This window comes from Loxodonta africana, chromosome 1 (assembly GCF_030014295.1).
Source record: "Loxodonta africana isolate mLoxAfr1 chromosome 1, mLoxAfr1.hap2, whole genome shotgun sequence".
Lineage (NCBI taxonomy): Eukaryota > Metazoa > Chordata > Mammalia > Proboscidea > Elephantidae > Loxodonta > Loxodonta africana.
In genome coordinates this window covers 61762078-61777681 of record NC_087342.1, presented here as the reverse complement: position 1 = coordinate 61777681, position 15604 = coordinate 61762078, and the positions used below count along the sequence as shown (strand labels likewise).

Here is a 15604-nt window from a genome sequence, read left to right as displayed (position 1 = left end):
AATGTAATCAGTGTCACTAACTGGTACATGAAGAAAACTGTTCAATTGGTATATGTTTTGCTGTGTGTATTCTCAACAACAACAAAATTAAGAATTTGTCCAAGCTTATACAGCCAGTAAGTGGAGGAGCTGGGGTTTGAACTCAGCTGCCTTCCAGAGTCCATACCCTAAATCCCTAATTTCTTATAGAACTCTGGACAGGAATCACAGTACAGCCAGGCCCTAGAAACTAGTATGCCAAGAACCACAATGCTTCCCTCAGAGCTGGCAGTCTGTCTCATGACCTCTCTACTTTTCTGTATGTGTCTCCTGTCTCCTCCCACCCTTACATTCAGCGTCCTCTATTTACTACAGTTCTTCTCCCACGTGTCTGACTTGTTCACAGCCCTTAGCCTCGCCAACTTTAACCACCACACAGCACAAAAGCTCCAGCTGTTGGTGCAACCACCAGAGCTAAGCAACTCCTCTTTGGGTTTCTGGAGTCTTTGGGTCTCTAGAGTCTTTTTTGTTTGGAGTCTCTGGGTGATGCAAATGGTTAACACACTTGGCTGCTAACCAGAAGGTCAGAGGCTCAAGTTCATGCAGAGGCACCTCAGAAGAAAGGCCTGGCAATCTGCTTCTGAAAAATCAGCAACTGCAGACTCCGTAGAGCACAGTTCTACTCTTGACACACATGGGGTCACATTGAGTTAGAATTGATAGCAACTGTTTTCTTTGGTTCTCTTAATCCAGTTTACTGGTAGAGTGATCCAGTTGGTCCAGCTCATTGTCTTGTACCGGGCACAGCTCTGGCTTCTGGCCAGTCTATTGATGAACCCCATGAGGGTCCCCACCCCAAACCAACCAGACATGGCTGGGAAGTGGTATCACATGCTCCCCAAAGGAGGCAGGCTACAAACAACCATCCCTACAGCATTCATGGTTTACGCTACACTTCTAGAACTTTAATTTCATACTATCTTCTATTTTTGCCTGTTTGTTCATCTGGCTTCTCCATCTAGATAAAGGACAGGGATTGTGTTTTTACCTCTTACATATGTCTCTGGAGTGATCCCAATCGCCCAGGATACTTATTAAAAATGCAGCATCCCAGGCTCCACAGCAAATCTCCTAAATCAGAGTGTTTGAGGAGGGAGCTCCAGCACCCTTTCTTGTAGCAAGTGCCCAGGTGACTTTGATACACAGCCTGGCCTGGGAACCACTGTCCTGGAGTCCAGGAAGCAGGGCAGTCCTTCAAGAAGTGTGGGTTCAGCATCAGCAAGCCCCAGGTGCACATCAGGCCTGCAGTGAGCCGCGGCTGGCCTTTATGTGATATCTTCCGGTCTGATGTAGTGGGGAGAGCTTGGGCTCTGGAAGGGAGCCTGAGTCTGAGTCCCATTTTTACTCTTTCCCAGCTGTGTGACTTTGGGCTGGGGAGATAATTCGTGGTGCTCATTTCTCTTTTCTAGAATGAAAATTGACTTCACGCAGATTTTAAGAGAATTAGAGTCAATAATGTAGGTGAAGGTAAGTGCTAGGTTCCTTCCCTGCCTCTTACCTGTGTAGAAAAATGTAACATATACCCTTTTTTGTGTTCTTTTTAGCTATGCTGATACAATGTTGTCCCTTACAAGAAAAGAGTTTCGCTACTTCCTGTGTGTTGTATCTTACGATCCAACTAAACATCCAGGTAAGGATTTTTTGTTTTTTTCTTTTTCACAATGCCTGTTTTTTAAATGATGATTTAATTATACTACATAAAAAAGAAAGCATTATTTTCTACTGATATGTTTCATTAGGAAGTATACCACTCGTATGCCTGAAAATAATTCTGTTTTTGACTATAGGGAATGTCTTAGCTATCTAGTGCTACTGTAACAGAGCTGCCACAGATGGGTGGCTATAACAAACAAATTCATTTTCCCACAGTTTAGGAGGCTAGAAGTCTGCATTCAATGCACCAGCTCTAAGGGAAGGCTCTTCCTCTGTCGGCTCTGGGGAAAGGTCGTTGTTTCTCTTCAGCATCTCTTCCTTAGTTCCTTGGAGATCTCCTTGTGGCATCTATCTTCCTCCATGTGTGTTTGCTTGCTTACTTCTGTGTCTAATCTGTTCCTTTTATGTCTCAAAAGTGATTGGCTTAAAACACACCCAAAACTAAGTGCCAATCAATAGATGAATGAATAAACAAACTATGGTACATACACATAATGGAATACTACCCAATGATAAAGAACAACAGTAAATCTATGAAACATCTCACAACATGGATGAATCTGGAGGGCATTATGCTGAGTGAAATAAGTCAATCACGAAAGGACAATACTCTGAGACCACTATTATAAAAACTCAAGAAAAGGTTTACACACAGAAACAAGCAATCTTTGATAGTTAAAATGGAGGGGAGGGGTGGAGAGGGAAAAACGCTAACTAGACAAAAGATAAGTGGTAACATTGGTGAAGGGTAAGAAAGACAGCACATAATACTGGGGAAGTCAGCACAACTTGACCGAGGCAAAGTCATAGAAGCCTCATAGACACATCCAACTCCCTGAGGGACCAAGTTCCTGGGCTGAGGGGGACCATGTCTTGGGGGACATCTCGCTCAAATGGCATAACATAAAGAAAATGTTCCACATCTGACTGTGGTGAGTAGTGTCTGGGGTCTTAAAAGCCTGCAAATGGCCATCTAAGATATATATACAGGTCCTACCCTGTCTAGAGCAAAGGAGAATGAAGAAAACCAAAGACACAAGGGAAAGATTAGTCCAAAGGACTAATGGACCACAACTACCACAGTCTCCACCAGACTGAGTCTAGCACAGCTAGATGGTGCCTGGCTACCACCACTGATCGCTCTGACAGATCCCAGTTGAGAGTCCTGGACAGAGTAGAAGAAAAATGTGGAACAAAATTCAAATTCACAAAAAAAGACCAGACTTACTGGAGAAACCCCAAGAGTATGGCTCGCAGATGCCCTTTTAACTCAGTACTGAAGTCACTCCTGAAGTTCACCCTTTAGCCAAAGATTAGACAGGGCTATAAAACAAACAATAAGACATGTGAGGACTGTGCTTCATAGTTGAATCATTTATAGGAGACTAAATGGGCAAACCAGCCCAAAAGATAAGACGAGAAGGCAGGAAGTGACAAGAAAACTGGACAAATGGAAATGAGAAACCTGGGGTAGAGAAGGGAGAATGTTGACACATCACAGGGTTGGCAACCAGTGTCATAAAACAATTTGTGTATTGTTTAATGAGAAACTAGTTTGCTCTGTAATTGTTCACCTAAAGCACCAAAAAAAAAAAAAAGAAGAAGAAGAGGTCTTTTGCAGATCTGCCCAATCCAAGAAAAACACACACACCCTATGCTGATATAGCTTCATTAAAAAAAAAAAAAAAATGATGGGATTAAATCCACAGGAGTGGCTGGTGGATTTGAACTACCAACCTTTTGGTTAGCAGCCTGAGCTCTTAACCACTGCACCACCAGGGCCCCCTTCCATAGGTATAGAGGTTAGAATTTGTAACATATTTTGGGGGGAACATAATTTAGTCCATCATTCTGTTGGCGCTTGTGTGTTGCCATGATGCTGGAAGCTATGCCACCAGTATTCAAGTACCAGCAGAGTCAACCATGGCAGACAAGTTTCAGCTGAGCTTCCAGACTAAGACAGACTGAAAAGAATTAGCCAGTGAAAACCTTATGAACAGAAGCCGAACATTGTTACAGTGCTGGAAGATGAGCCCCTCAGGTTGGAAGGCACCCAAAATACGACTGGGGAAGAGCTGTCTCCTCAAAGTAGAGTCAATCCTAATGACGTAGATGGAGTGAAGCTTTTGGGACCTTGATTTGCTGATGTGACACAACTCAAAATGAGAAGAAACAGCTGCAAACATCCATTAATAATTGGAACCTGGAATGTACAAAGTATGAATCTAGGAAAATTAGAAATCATCAAAAATGAATTGGAACGCGTAAGATCGACCTCCTAGGTGAGCTGAAACGGACTGGTGTTGGCCGTTTTGAATTGAACAATCATTTGGTCTACTATGCCAAGAATGACAACTTGAAGAGGAACGGCATTTCATTCATCGTCAAAAAGAACATTTCGAGATCTACCCTGAAGTACAATGCTGTCAGTGATAGGATAATATCCATATGCCTACAAGGAAGACCAGTTAATACAACTATTATTCAAATTCACGCACCAACCACTAAGGTCAAAGATGAAGAAACTGAAGTTTTTTACCAACTTCTGCAGTCTGAAATTGATCGAACATGCATGCAATCAGGATGTACCGATAGTTACTGGTGATTGGAATGCAAAAGTTGGAAACAAGAAGGATTGGTAGTTGGAAAATATGGCCTTGGTGGTAGAAACGATGCTGGAGATTGCATGATTGAATTTTGCAAGACCAACGATTTCTTCTTTGCAAATCCTTTTTTTCACCAACATAAATGGTGACTATACACATGGACCTCACCAGATGGAATGCACGGAATCAAACCAACTGTATCTGTGAAAAGAGATGGTGGAAAAGCTCAATATCATCAATCAGAACACAGCCAGGGGCCAACTGCAAATCAGACCATCAATTACCTGTATGCAAGTTCAAGTTGAAATTGAAGAAAATTAGAACAAGTTCACGAGAGCCAAAGTACAATCTTGAGTATGTCCCACCTGAATTTAGAGACCACCTCAAGGATAGATTTGATGTGTTGAACACTAATAACCAAAGACCAGATGAGTTGTGGAATGACATCATACATGAAGAAAGTGAGAGGTCATTAAAAAGACAGGAGAGAAAGAAAAGACCAAAATGACTGTCAGAAGAGACTCTGAAACTTGCTCTTGAACATCAAATAGCTAAAGCAAAAGGGAAAAATGATGACGTAAAAGAGCTGAACAGAAGATTTCAAAGGGTGGCTTGAGAAGACAAAGTAAAGTATTATGATGACATGTGCAAAGATGTGGAGATAGAAAACCAAAAGGGAAGAACACGCTCTGCATTTCTCAAGCTGAAAAAACTGAAGAAAAAATTCAAGCCTCGAGTTGCAGTACTGAAGGATTCTACAGGGAAAATATTAAACGATGCAGGAAGGCTCAAAAGAAGATGGAAGGAATACACAGAGTCACTATACCAAAAAGAATTGGTCGACGTTCAACTATTTCAGGAAGTAACATGTCATCAGGAACTGGTGGTACTGAAGGAAGAAGTCCAAGCTGCACTGAAGGCGTTGGCAAAAAACAAGGCTCTGGGAATTGACGGAATACAAACTGAGATGTTTCAACAAATGGATGCAGTGCTGAAGTGCTCACTCATCTATGCCCAGAAATTTGGAAGACAGCTACTGGCCAGCTAACCAGAAGAGATCCATATTTATGCCCATTCCAAAGAAAGGTGATCCAACTGAATGTGGAAATTATCGAACAACATCATTAATATCACATGCAAGTAAAATTCTGCTGAAGATTATTCAGAAGTGGCTGCAGCAGTGTATTGACAGGGAGCTGCCAGAAATTCAAGCTGGATGTAGAAGAGGACGTAGAACCAGGGATATTCTTGCTGATATCGGATAGATTCTGGCTGAAAGCAGAGAATACCAGGAAGATGTTTACCTGTGTTTTATTGACTGTGCTAAGGCATTCGGCTGTGTGGATCATAATAAATTATGGATAACATTGTGGAGGATGGGAATTCTGGATCACTTAATTGTGCTCATGAGGAGTCTGTACATGGATTCAGAGGCAGTACTTCAGACAGAACAAGGGGATACTGCATGGTTTAAAATCAGGAAAGGTGTGCGTGAGGGTTGTATCTTTCACCACACCTATTCAGTCTGTATGTTGAGCAAATAATCTTAAAAGCTGGACTATATGAAGAAGAACGGGGCATCAGGATTGGAGGAAGACTCATTAACAACCTACGTTATGCGGATGACACAACCTTGCTTGCTGAAAGTGAAGAGGACATGAAGCACTTACTGATGAAGATCAAAGACCACACAGCCTTTCAGTATGGATTACACCTCAATATAAAGAAAACAAAAGTCCTTACAACTGGACCAATAAGCAAAAACAGGATAAAGGAAGAAAAGATGGAAGTTGTCAAGGATTTCTTTTTACTTGGATGCACAATCAACTCTCATGGAAGCAGCAGTCAAGAAATCAAAAGATGCATTGCATTGGACAAATCAACTGCAAGAGATCTCTTTAAAGTGTTAAAAAGCAAAGCTGTCACCTTGAGGACTGAGGAGCGCCTGACCCAAGCCATGGTGTTTTCAGTTGCCTCATATGCATGCGAAAGCTGGAAAATGAATAAAGAAGACCAAAGAAGAATTGATGCCTTTGAATTGTGGTTTTGGCAAAGAATATTGAATACAGCATGGACTGCCAAAAGAACGAACAAATCTGTCTTGGAAGAAGTACAACCAGAACGCTCCTTAGAAGCAAGGATGGCGAGACTGCGTCTTACATACTTTGGACACGTTGTTAGGGGGGATCAGTCCCTGAAGAAGGACATCATGCTTAGTAAAGTAGAGGGTCAGTGAAAAAGAGTAAGACCCTCAATGAGATGGATTGACTCAGTGGCTGCAACAATGGGCTCAAACATAGCAATAATTGTGAGAATGGTGCAGGACTGGGCAGTGTTTCGTTCTGTTGTGAGTAGGGTTGCTATGAGGCAGAACTGACTCGATGGCACCAAACAACAACGATTCAATCCGTAACAGGGAACTATAAACATTTTCTCTTCTCTTTCTCTATATGTTTTTCTTGCCTTCCATTTGCTTTGGTTCACCATTCATAGCTCAAATGCTAAAAGGAGAAATGGCTGGCACTGAGGTAAAAAGAAAAAAAGGAGCTCTGGTGGCGCAACCGTTAAGCACCCAGCTGCTAACCAAAAGGGTGGCTGTTCGATCCTGCCCAGCAGCTCTGCAGGAGAAAAGACCTGGGGATCTGCTCCTGTAAAGATCACAGCTGAGAAAACCCTATCGAAATCGACTTGATGGCGCCTACGAACAAAAATGTAAGAGAATCCACATGAGCACTGGGCTAGGAGAAAGGAGAGATTTAGTAGACCTGCTAGGGATATAGCATATCTGTATTATCCATAGCCGTACGGATGTGTTGGGCAAATGCCTACGTACACACACACACACACACACACACACACACACACACACAAACCCTGACAGGAGGATGAGTGTGAAGGCGGGCATGGGAGAGGAATAGAGAGGCATGCAGGAATTCTCTAAACGATTACTATTTTTTAATTTCCAAGATTTTATCATTTACCCTTTGCATTCTTTCATTACTTTCTTTGCTTTGAATTTGTAAAGGGGTTGTGTTAGTCGTCTAGTGCTGCTTTAACAGAAATACCACAAGCGAATGGCTTTAACAAAGAGAAATTTATTCTCTCACAGTCTAGTAGGTACAAGTCCAAATTTAGGGTGTCAGCTCCAGGGGAAGGCTTTCTCTCTCTGTCAGCCCTGGAGGAAGATTCCTTGTCACTGGTTGAGGAGCTTCTCAGGCACAGGGACCCCAGGTCCAAAGGACGCACTCTGCTCCTGGTGCTGCTTTCTTGGTGGTATGAGTCCCCCCTGTCTCCCTGCTTGCCTCTGTCTTTTATAGCTCAAGAGATTGCCTCAAGACACAGCCCAATCCTGTAGGTTGAGTTCTGCCTCACTAACACAACTGCCACCTGTCCTCCCTCATTAACATCATAGAGGCAGAATTTACAACATATAGGAAGATCACACAATACTAGTAATCATGGCCCAGCCCAATTGATACACACATTTTTGGGGGGACATAATTCAATCCATGACATTCCACCTTTTGGCCCCCCAAAAATCATATCCTTGCAACATGCAAAACATATTCACCTCATCATATCATAGCAAAAGTCTTAACTCCAGGTCCAAAATCTAAAAATTCCTGTTCATCTGTGAAATCTAGAATACAAGCTATCTGCTTCCAAAATACAATGGCAGAACAGGCGCACAAGCTAGACATTTCCATTACAAATGGGAGAAACTGGAGGGAAAGAAGGCGTAACAGGCACCAAGCAAGTCAGCAGAACAGATTACGTCAACCCTCAAAATTTTGAAAATAATTCTCTATTCTCTGAAACAATTTACACAGTGGCCCTGCCCTCCAGATTCTAGGTATTGGACACACTCTCTGGATTCTGAGTGGAGGCCCCTCGGCCCTTGGCTTCAACTCCGCCCTTCCAGGCCCACTGGGACAGCAACTCTGCTCCCTCGGCTTTAGGTGCAGCATTCTCCTCTTCCATCTGAGTGGCAACTCCTCCCTTAGAAACACCAGAGGCCATGGCTCCACCCTTTGAAACCCCTGACGTCATGGCCATACCTTTTGAAACTGAGGCAGCTCGGCTTCTTTTGTTCCTTGTCTCTTTAGCTTCTGTTTTCTGGTGTCTTGGCCTATCCTTGGGCCTCATGCCCACATCTGCCCTGCTGGGGCAAGTGTTCCAGAGCTCTGGAGCTTCACCGATAAGTGCCCGGTAGCACCCCACACCACCAGGAAGCCTCCTGCACACAGGCACTCAGCTCTGTTGCTCCATGGGTCGGCTCCAGTGCCGTCTTGTGCTGGTCTCCTGGTCCTGCTGCTGTAGGTTCTCTGCTGTGCTGGTCCTCTGCTACTGCTGCAACTCTATCCATTCACTGCTTCCACATTTTAGGTATCTGTTAGGCAATACCCCACTCTCAGTACCAATTGTCTTAGGCTGGTTTCTCTAGAGAAGCAAAACCAGTAATATGTATAAATATACAGAGAGAGATTTATATCAAGTAAAAACAAGTAAAAAGCTCATGCAATTGTAGGGGCTGGAACGTCCCAAGTCCTTGGATCAGGATAGAGTCCTTTCCCAATTCACGGAACTGCAGAAGCTGGTGAACCCAAGATGAACAGGTTGTAGCACAGGGCTCCCACTCACAGGCTGTGATGGCAGAGGAATCCCCAAGGTCAGCAAGCAAGGCTGCAGGTTTCTCCTGAGTCACTTAGCTGTAGGGGCTGATGAACCCAAGACAGGCAGGTCGGGGAGCAGGACTCTTGCTCGCAGGCTGAGAAGATTGGCAAATCCCAAGATAGACAGGAAACCTGCTAGCTCAAGTCCCAAGAACTAGAGGTCAGACAAGAGACAGCTGCTGGATCCAGAACAAGCCAACAACCTTTTCAAGGTGAGCAGCAGGAAGTAGGCAGTGGAAGGCGGAGAGATGAAGGCTAAGAGGACAGTGAGCCGTCACAGGCCACCGGTACCACTCAACAATTCCATCATGGGGGTGATCACATATCACATTTCGACAGGGAAGTGATCATAACATTATACAACTGCCAAAACACTGGGAATTATGACCCAGCCAAGTTGACACACAATCTTAACCATCATAGGGGGTGTTTTCATCTGGACTCATTTTGGTGTGGTTGAACGTAGGCTTTTATTTTCAGGAAGAGATTAAAAAAAAAAAAATGCATAGACCTCTTATTTGTGAAAATCCCCATTTCAGTTTTTTATTGAGCTTTTTTTTTTTTAAGTGGCTTGTTTTATAAATATTTACATCTTAGTGTTTTTTTTCTGTTTGAATAAATCAGATCTTAACAACTCATTAAAAATGAGATTTAATGTCCATGGAAATAGATATTAATGAAGGCAGAAGTCAGCTCTGCTGATGTGATTTAAATTCCACTGGTAAACAGGAGACCTAAGGACTTGGGGGAAGCCTTGGTGGCATAGTGTTTGAGAGGTATGGCTGCTAACCAAATTTTGGCAGTTCAAATCTACCAGGTGCTCCTTGGAAACCCTATGGGGCAGTTCTACTCTGTCCTATAGGATCGCCATGAGTCAGAATCAACTCAGTGGCAATAGGTTTGGTTTGGTTTTTTTTAAGGGCTTGTGGGAAGAAAACAGTAGGTTTTGTCTGGGGGCAGAGGCTCTAATACTGCTCTGAAACGGGGCAGAACTGAACACTTAACATGAAAGTGGGATATTAAGGTTCCCTGTAAAGCTCCCTATAACAGTGGTTAAAAGCTCGGCTGCTAATCTAAAGGTCAGGAGTTCGAATCCACCAGCCGCTCCTTGGAAACCTTAGAGGGCAGTTCTACTCTGTCCTATAGGGTCACTATGAGTCAGAATCGACTTGACAGCAACAGGTTTGGTTTTATAAAGTAAATATTCAGCAGCAAAGCAGGAAACTTTAGAAAATCAATACCCCAGAGGAAAAAGGAAATCCCAAAGGATTTTGCTAATGTACACAATAAAAAAAAAAAAAAAATTGCTGTCGAGTTGATTCCAACTTATAGTGACCCTGTAGGACAGAATAGAACTGCCCCATAGAGTTTCCAAGGACTGCCTAGTGGATTTGAACTGCCGACCTTTTGGTTAGCAGATGTAGCTCTTAACCACTATGCCACCAGGAATGGTTAAGCGCTAGACTACTGACTGAAAAATTGGCAGTTCACACCCACCTGAAGGCACCTCACAAGAACGGCCTGACAACCTGTTTCCAATAAGTCAGCCACTGAAAACCCTAAAGAGCCTAGTTCTACTCTGTCATATGTGGGGTCACCATGAGTCAGAGCCGACTTGATGGCAACTGGTTTGGTTTTTTTGTTTTGTGTGTGCGTGTATGTTTACCCCATTCTGCTTTCAATCTTCCTAAGACCCATGACTGCCTCTGCCACATCATCTAAGCTGTGGATGGGCATGCAACACTGCTATCCCCTCAGTAAGCCAATTTATTTCTTTGGTATGAGATGTGCAAAGAGGGAAAAGGAGAAAAAAGAAGAGAAAGATGACCAGGAGGAGAATAATAATGAGAATGAGTCATATCCTCACCTATTTGGATAATTATGTTGTGTATACAATAAGTAAGGAGCCCTTGTGGCACAGCAGTTAAGTGCTCGACTGCTAACTGAGAGGTCATCGGTTCGAACTCACCAGTAGCTCCGCAGGAGAAAGATGTGGCAGTCTGCTTCTACAAAGATTACAGCCTTGGAAACACTGTGGAGCAGTTCTGCTCTGTCCTGTAGGGTTGCTGAGTCGGAATCAACTCTACAGCACACAATAAAAGCATAGAATAAGTACACTTATGTTCTTAGGAATAAGCTGAGAAGTAGGTCCTGAGAATTGCTCTTTAGAATTAGAAGATTCGATAGACATTATTCTTCATATTTCTCTTTTACTTAGGTCCACCATTTTATGTTCCATATGCTGAAATTAAAAGATTGTTTGGTAAGTTGTGAACTTAGACTGTAACTCTTTTTAAATAAAGGCAACAATTATTTATTTTGGACTGTTAGCTATTAGCAGCTAGAAGTACATAAAATTTAAAAGTTAGAGACTGTTTAATTAATTATTTATTAAATTAATTAATTAATTTTCTAGAATAATTATCCTAGAAAAGGGACTAATCTTAGTAATATACCTTTTTTGCTGGATACTTTATATTAGACTCTTTAACTTTTCTAGAGAGATGGTATATTTATTTTTGCTCTTGGGACTTATAAGTGATAATAACAATTCAGAGTTCAGAAAATTTGTCCTTAACATTTCCCCCTTTCATTAAAAGAAAGGAAAACCCTTTAGTAAACTGTTTCTAAAATCATTTGAAGTATTTTTAGAAGAACGCTTGATTTCATTCCTTATAACATTTTAATGTGTTGCCCTTTCTTTCTGTTTCAGGTACGGCGCTCAGTATTCATTGTCTTGAGAGTGTTGATGCTTTTGAAGAACGACATAGAAATTGGGGAATTGACTACCTTTTTGAAAAGTTATATCTACTTACAGAAAAGTAAATGAGACATAAAATTGAGTAACATCAACATGTTTTTAAGCAATTGAAGATTATGCTCTCATGAAAATATAATTAATGACTTTAAAAAATGTACTTACAGACTGTGTCACAGATCTTTGCTGAACAATGCATATAACTTTTTAGAAAAAAACCACATACTAAAATGTTACAATGGCTACCTTTTGAGAGGAGAGTATGATTGGGGATGGAAGCAAACTATACCTAGATGTTTTACAGATTCTATACAAAACCTGTAGGTATATGTATACTTAGAGATGCCAAGAAATGTTTACATTCAGCATGTATTACTTATAAAGTTAAAAAATAAAAGAGAAATACAATGCATATAATTTAAAGAAATATAATATAGCAAATTTGGCATTCTTTATGAAATTTAGAACCATTGAAGAAATGTAACACTTTAATCATGTGAAGGGTAAAAGAAAGTGATCTTAGTGATCTAATGCTGCTATAACAGAAATATCACAAGTGGATGGCTTTAACAAACAGAAGTTTATTCTCTCATGGTTTAGGAGGCTAGAAGTTTGAATTCAGGGCACCAGCACTAGGAGAAGGCTTTCTCTCTCTGTTTGCTCTGGGGGAAGGTCCTTGTTTCCTTTCAACATCTGTGGGCCCAGCTTTCCTTGGAAATCTTCGTGTGTCTTAGCATCCATCTTCCCTGAGTCTAGGAGGTTCATAGTGCAGAGACCCTGGGTCCAAAGGGTACACTTTGCTCTTGGCTCTTCTTTTTTGGTGTAGGTCCCTCCCTTTCTGCTCACTTCTCACTCCTTTTGTCTTGTAAGATAAAAGGTGATGCAGGCCACACCCCAGGGAAACTCCCCTTTCATCATACCAGGGCTGTGACCTGAATAAGGGTGTTGTATCCCACACTAATCCAAATTAACATGACCTAATCTGGCCTCATTAACGTAACGGACAGTTCACTCCTAAATGGGACCATAACCATAGGCATAGAGGCTACGATTTACAAAATGGAGGACAACTACATAATACTGGGAATCATGGCCTAGCCAAGTTGACACATTTTCAGAGGACACATTTCAATCCATGATGGTGGTCTATGAAATTATATAAAATACTAGCTTTTACTATGACTCATATTATACTCGAATCCTAACACCCCTTTTCACTTTCTGTCCCTTATATAATAATTTTATATGTAACAGAATCAAGAAATAAAAATTTTTAATTAAATGAACCAACCTATATGGAGCAAGCTATTTTTCCCAAACTGTAAAAGTAAAGTTTTTTTTCAGTCTTTTTTCTGAGTTTCAGTTTTTTATTTCTTCAGGCTAATCTTTCTTAAGTGATACAGTCTTAGGAAGTACAAAATACATAGGGCTGGATTCATGATTATCCACTATGAAAGTTCAGATTCAAAACTTTGAAGTTTTTCGTTAACAATCGCTTTTATTAAACCAGCCATTCCATTTTATTAAACCTAATCGTACTACCTAATACCTAGAAATTTTGGATTGTTTAACTCATACAAACCACATACTAAAATGTTAATAGGATAGTATATTTCATTAAAAAATAAGTTATTTAATTGTGTGTACTGGATTGAGTTATTTAATATTTAATATTGATGAAAGCCACAGATGCTCGCCCATAAATAGGTATTAAGCACAAATCTGTGCTTTAATTTCCTTAGGGTTCAAAATTGTTGACCTCTCCACCCCAAGTTTAGGAACTGTTACCCTAAAATGTCTCTTGCATTGATCTTATTCTAGTATACTTACAAGGCTATTACAGGTAGTCCCTAATTTAGCATGAGGTTCCATTCTGATGACTCCGTTGTAAGTTGGTTCAGCCATAAGTCGCACAGCTCCTTTTTTTTTTTTTTACTTATTGCTTGCTATACAGCAGTGTTTTGAACCGTAAATCATAACGTTGACCATCTGCAAGTACACATCAGCAAATTACGTCTGCAATGTTGTATATAGTACATATTACTAACAATAAGATATCCAAAAACAAAAACAGACGGTCGTAAGTGCAATTTGTCATAACTGGAATACATCTTAAGTTGGGGTCTACCTGTACTTTGGAATGTCTCCCCAGCTCGTGGTGATTCTTCTCTGAGACCTGCTCCTACTCCACAACTCCACAGTGTGGGCTCCCAAAAGCCATGACTACATGAATCCACAAAAAGGGACATCTGACGCTTTAAAGGTTTTAGGGATTGAAGCTATAAAAGCAAGTTGGCCATTTAGGATGGATGAAACCATAACATATAAACCCAGGAGCTTTGGGCAGCAACATTCTACCATATAACCCGTTGCCATCGAATCGGAATCAATAACAATTCCAACTCACAACAACCCTATAGGACAAGGTAGAACTCCCCTATAGGGTTTCTAAGGCTGTAATCTTTATGGAAGCAAACTAGTACATCTTTCTCCTGTGGAAGGGCTGGCTGGTGAGTTCGAACCACTTTCAGTTAGCAGCAGAGTGCTTAATCACTGCACCACCAAGGCTCCTTTATTCTACCATAAAGATCTGAGAAATAAGAATGCTGATCTACAGAAAGTGATGCAGAGGCAAGAGCTGAAGAGAGGCCACGGGTGTTCTGGGTCTTCACTTTGTCCTTCCCAAAGCCTAGCTACCCTGGGTGAAGAATGTCCTTGTGTCCCTGTGTTACAGACCTCTTCTCCCGAGCTAGCTAGAGTTGATTTCTGTTAACTTGTGCCCAGAGAGTCTTGAATAATACAAATGAGGTAGCCCATGTAGCTGAACTTCTGTGTATTGTGTATCCTCCTTGAGGAGAATACTGACCTTTGAAAAAGCCTCAAGATGGGAAATAGGATACATATAAATTATTTTAGAGCAATTGATTGATTCTCCCAAAATTTTCCAGATTCTCCAAAAATGCTTTTTATTTAAATTACATAATTTAAATAATAGATCAGCTGAGCCCCTGTGCTCTGCAAAGAGTGTTGTATTAAATGCCTTGCCTTGGCAGCAGGCATGAATGCATTAGCATACACGCTTTTAATGTTATTATTAGCAGACAGGAGGAAACAAGAAAAGTATGTAATACACAGTCTATTTAGGTGAATGTAGAAAGAAAAGAGGAACATAACCAAAAGTTTAACGCCTGCCTATGATGTGCTGAAGACTTGATTCTATAAAGGGTTAACAGTACGGGGACCATAGAAGGTGGCCTGGATGGAGCACCTTGTGAGGGATCTTCCCAGATGGAAGCAGACTCCTGGAAGGAAGAATGCAGAAGTAAATGGAAACCTGACTCATTAGAGAAATCAATTCAAGTGGTTTTCCCCATTCACAACTACAGTGCATACCTATTATTGTTTTCCTTTAATAAAAGGGAATAATTTGGATATGTGTTTATGCCTGTTGTTGTTAGTTGCCTTCAAGTCCATTCGGACTCATGGAAACCCCATGTGTTACAGAATAGAACTGTTCCATAGGGTTTTCTTGTCTGTAATCTTAACAGAAGCAGATTGCTAGGCCTTTTCTTCCAAGGTACCGCGGTGTGGGTTCAAACTGCCAACCTTTCAGGTTAGCGGTTGTATGCATACATGAATATATGTATATGGCACACACTCACGCAAGATATCCCCAAGAAAGATTTCTACTGAGCCCTTTTTTAAAAGTCAAAATTGTCTTTAATCCATACAGCTCTGACATTCCATCACTTCCTATCTGATGTACTTTATTCCTTATAAAGCATCATATTACAGATTCAAAGGAGTGGGTGAGTTTTTGGTGCTAGGATAGAATAACATGTATGTATCTTAAGCATAGTCACTCTGCTGGTCCC

General features: G+C 41.3%; 1 protein-coding gene across 4 annotated transcripts in view; it reads left to right on the top strand.

The window, feature by feature from the left end:
* TPMT (thiopurine S-methyltransferase) overlaps positions 1–13366 on the top strand; it is a 42361-nt gene extending 28995 nt beyond the window's left edge. For 3 of the 4 annotated variants that reach the window (XM_064281155.1, XM_003416455.4, XM_023555771.2), the window contains 3 exons: positions 1584–1669; positions 11190–11234; positions 11685–13366. In XM_064281155.1, coding sequence (XP_064137225.1) covers positions 1584–1669; positions 11190–11234; positions 11685–11797 — 244 coding nt within the window. In that variant the 3' untranslated portion in view covers positions 11798–13366. The remainder of the gene's footprint in view (positions 1–1583; positions 1670–11189; positions 11235–11684) is intronic. The other variant, XM_023555772.2, reaches the window with a different exon arrangement.
* Positions 13367–15604: the final 2238 nt, after the last annotated feature.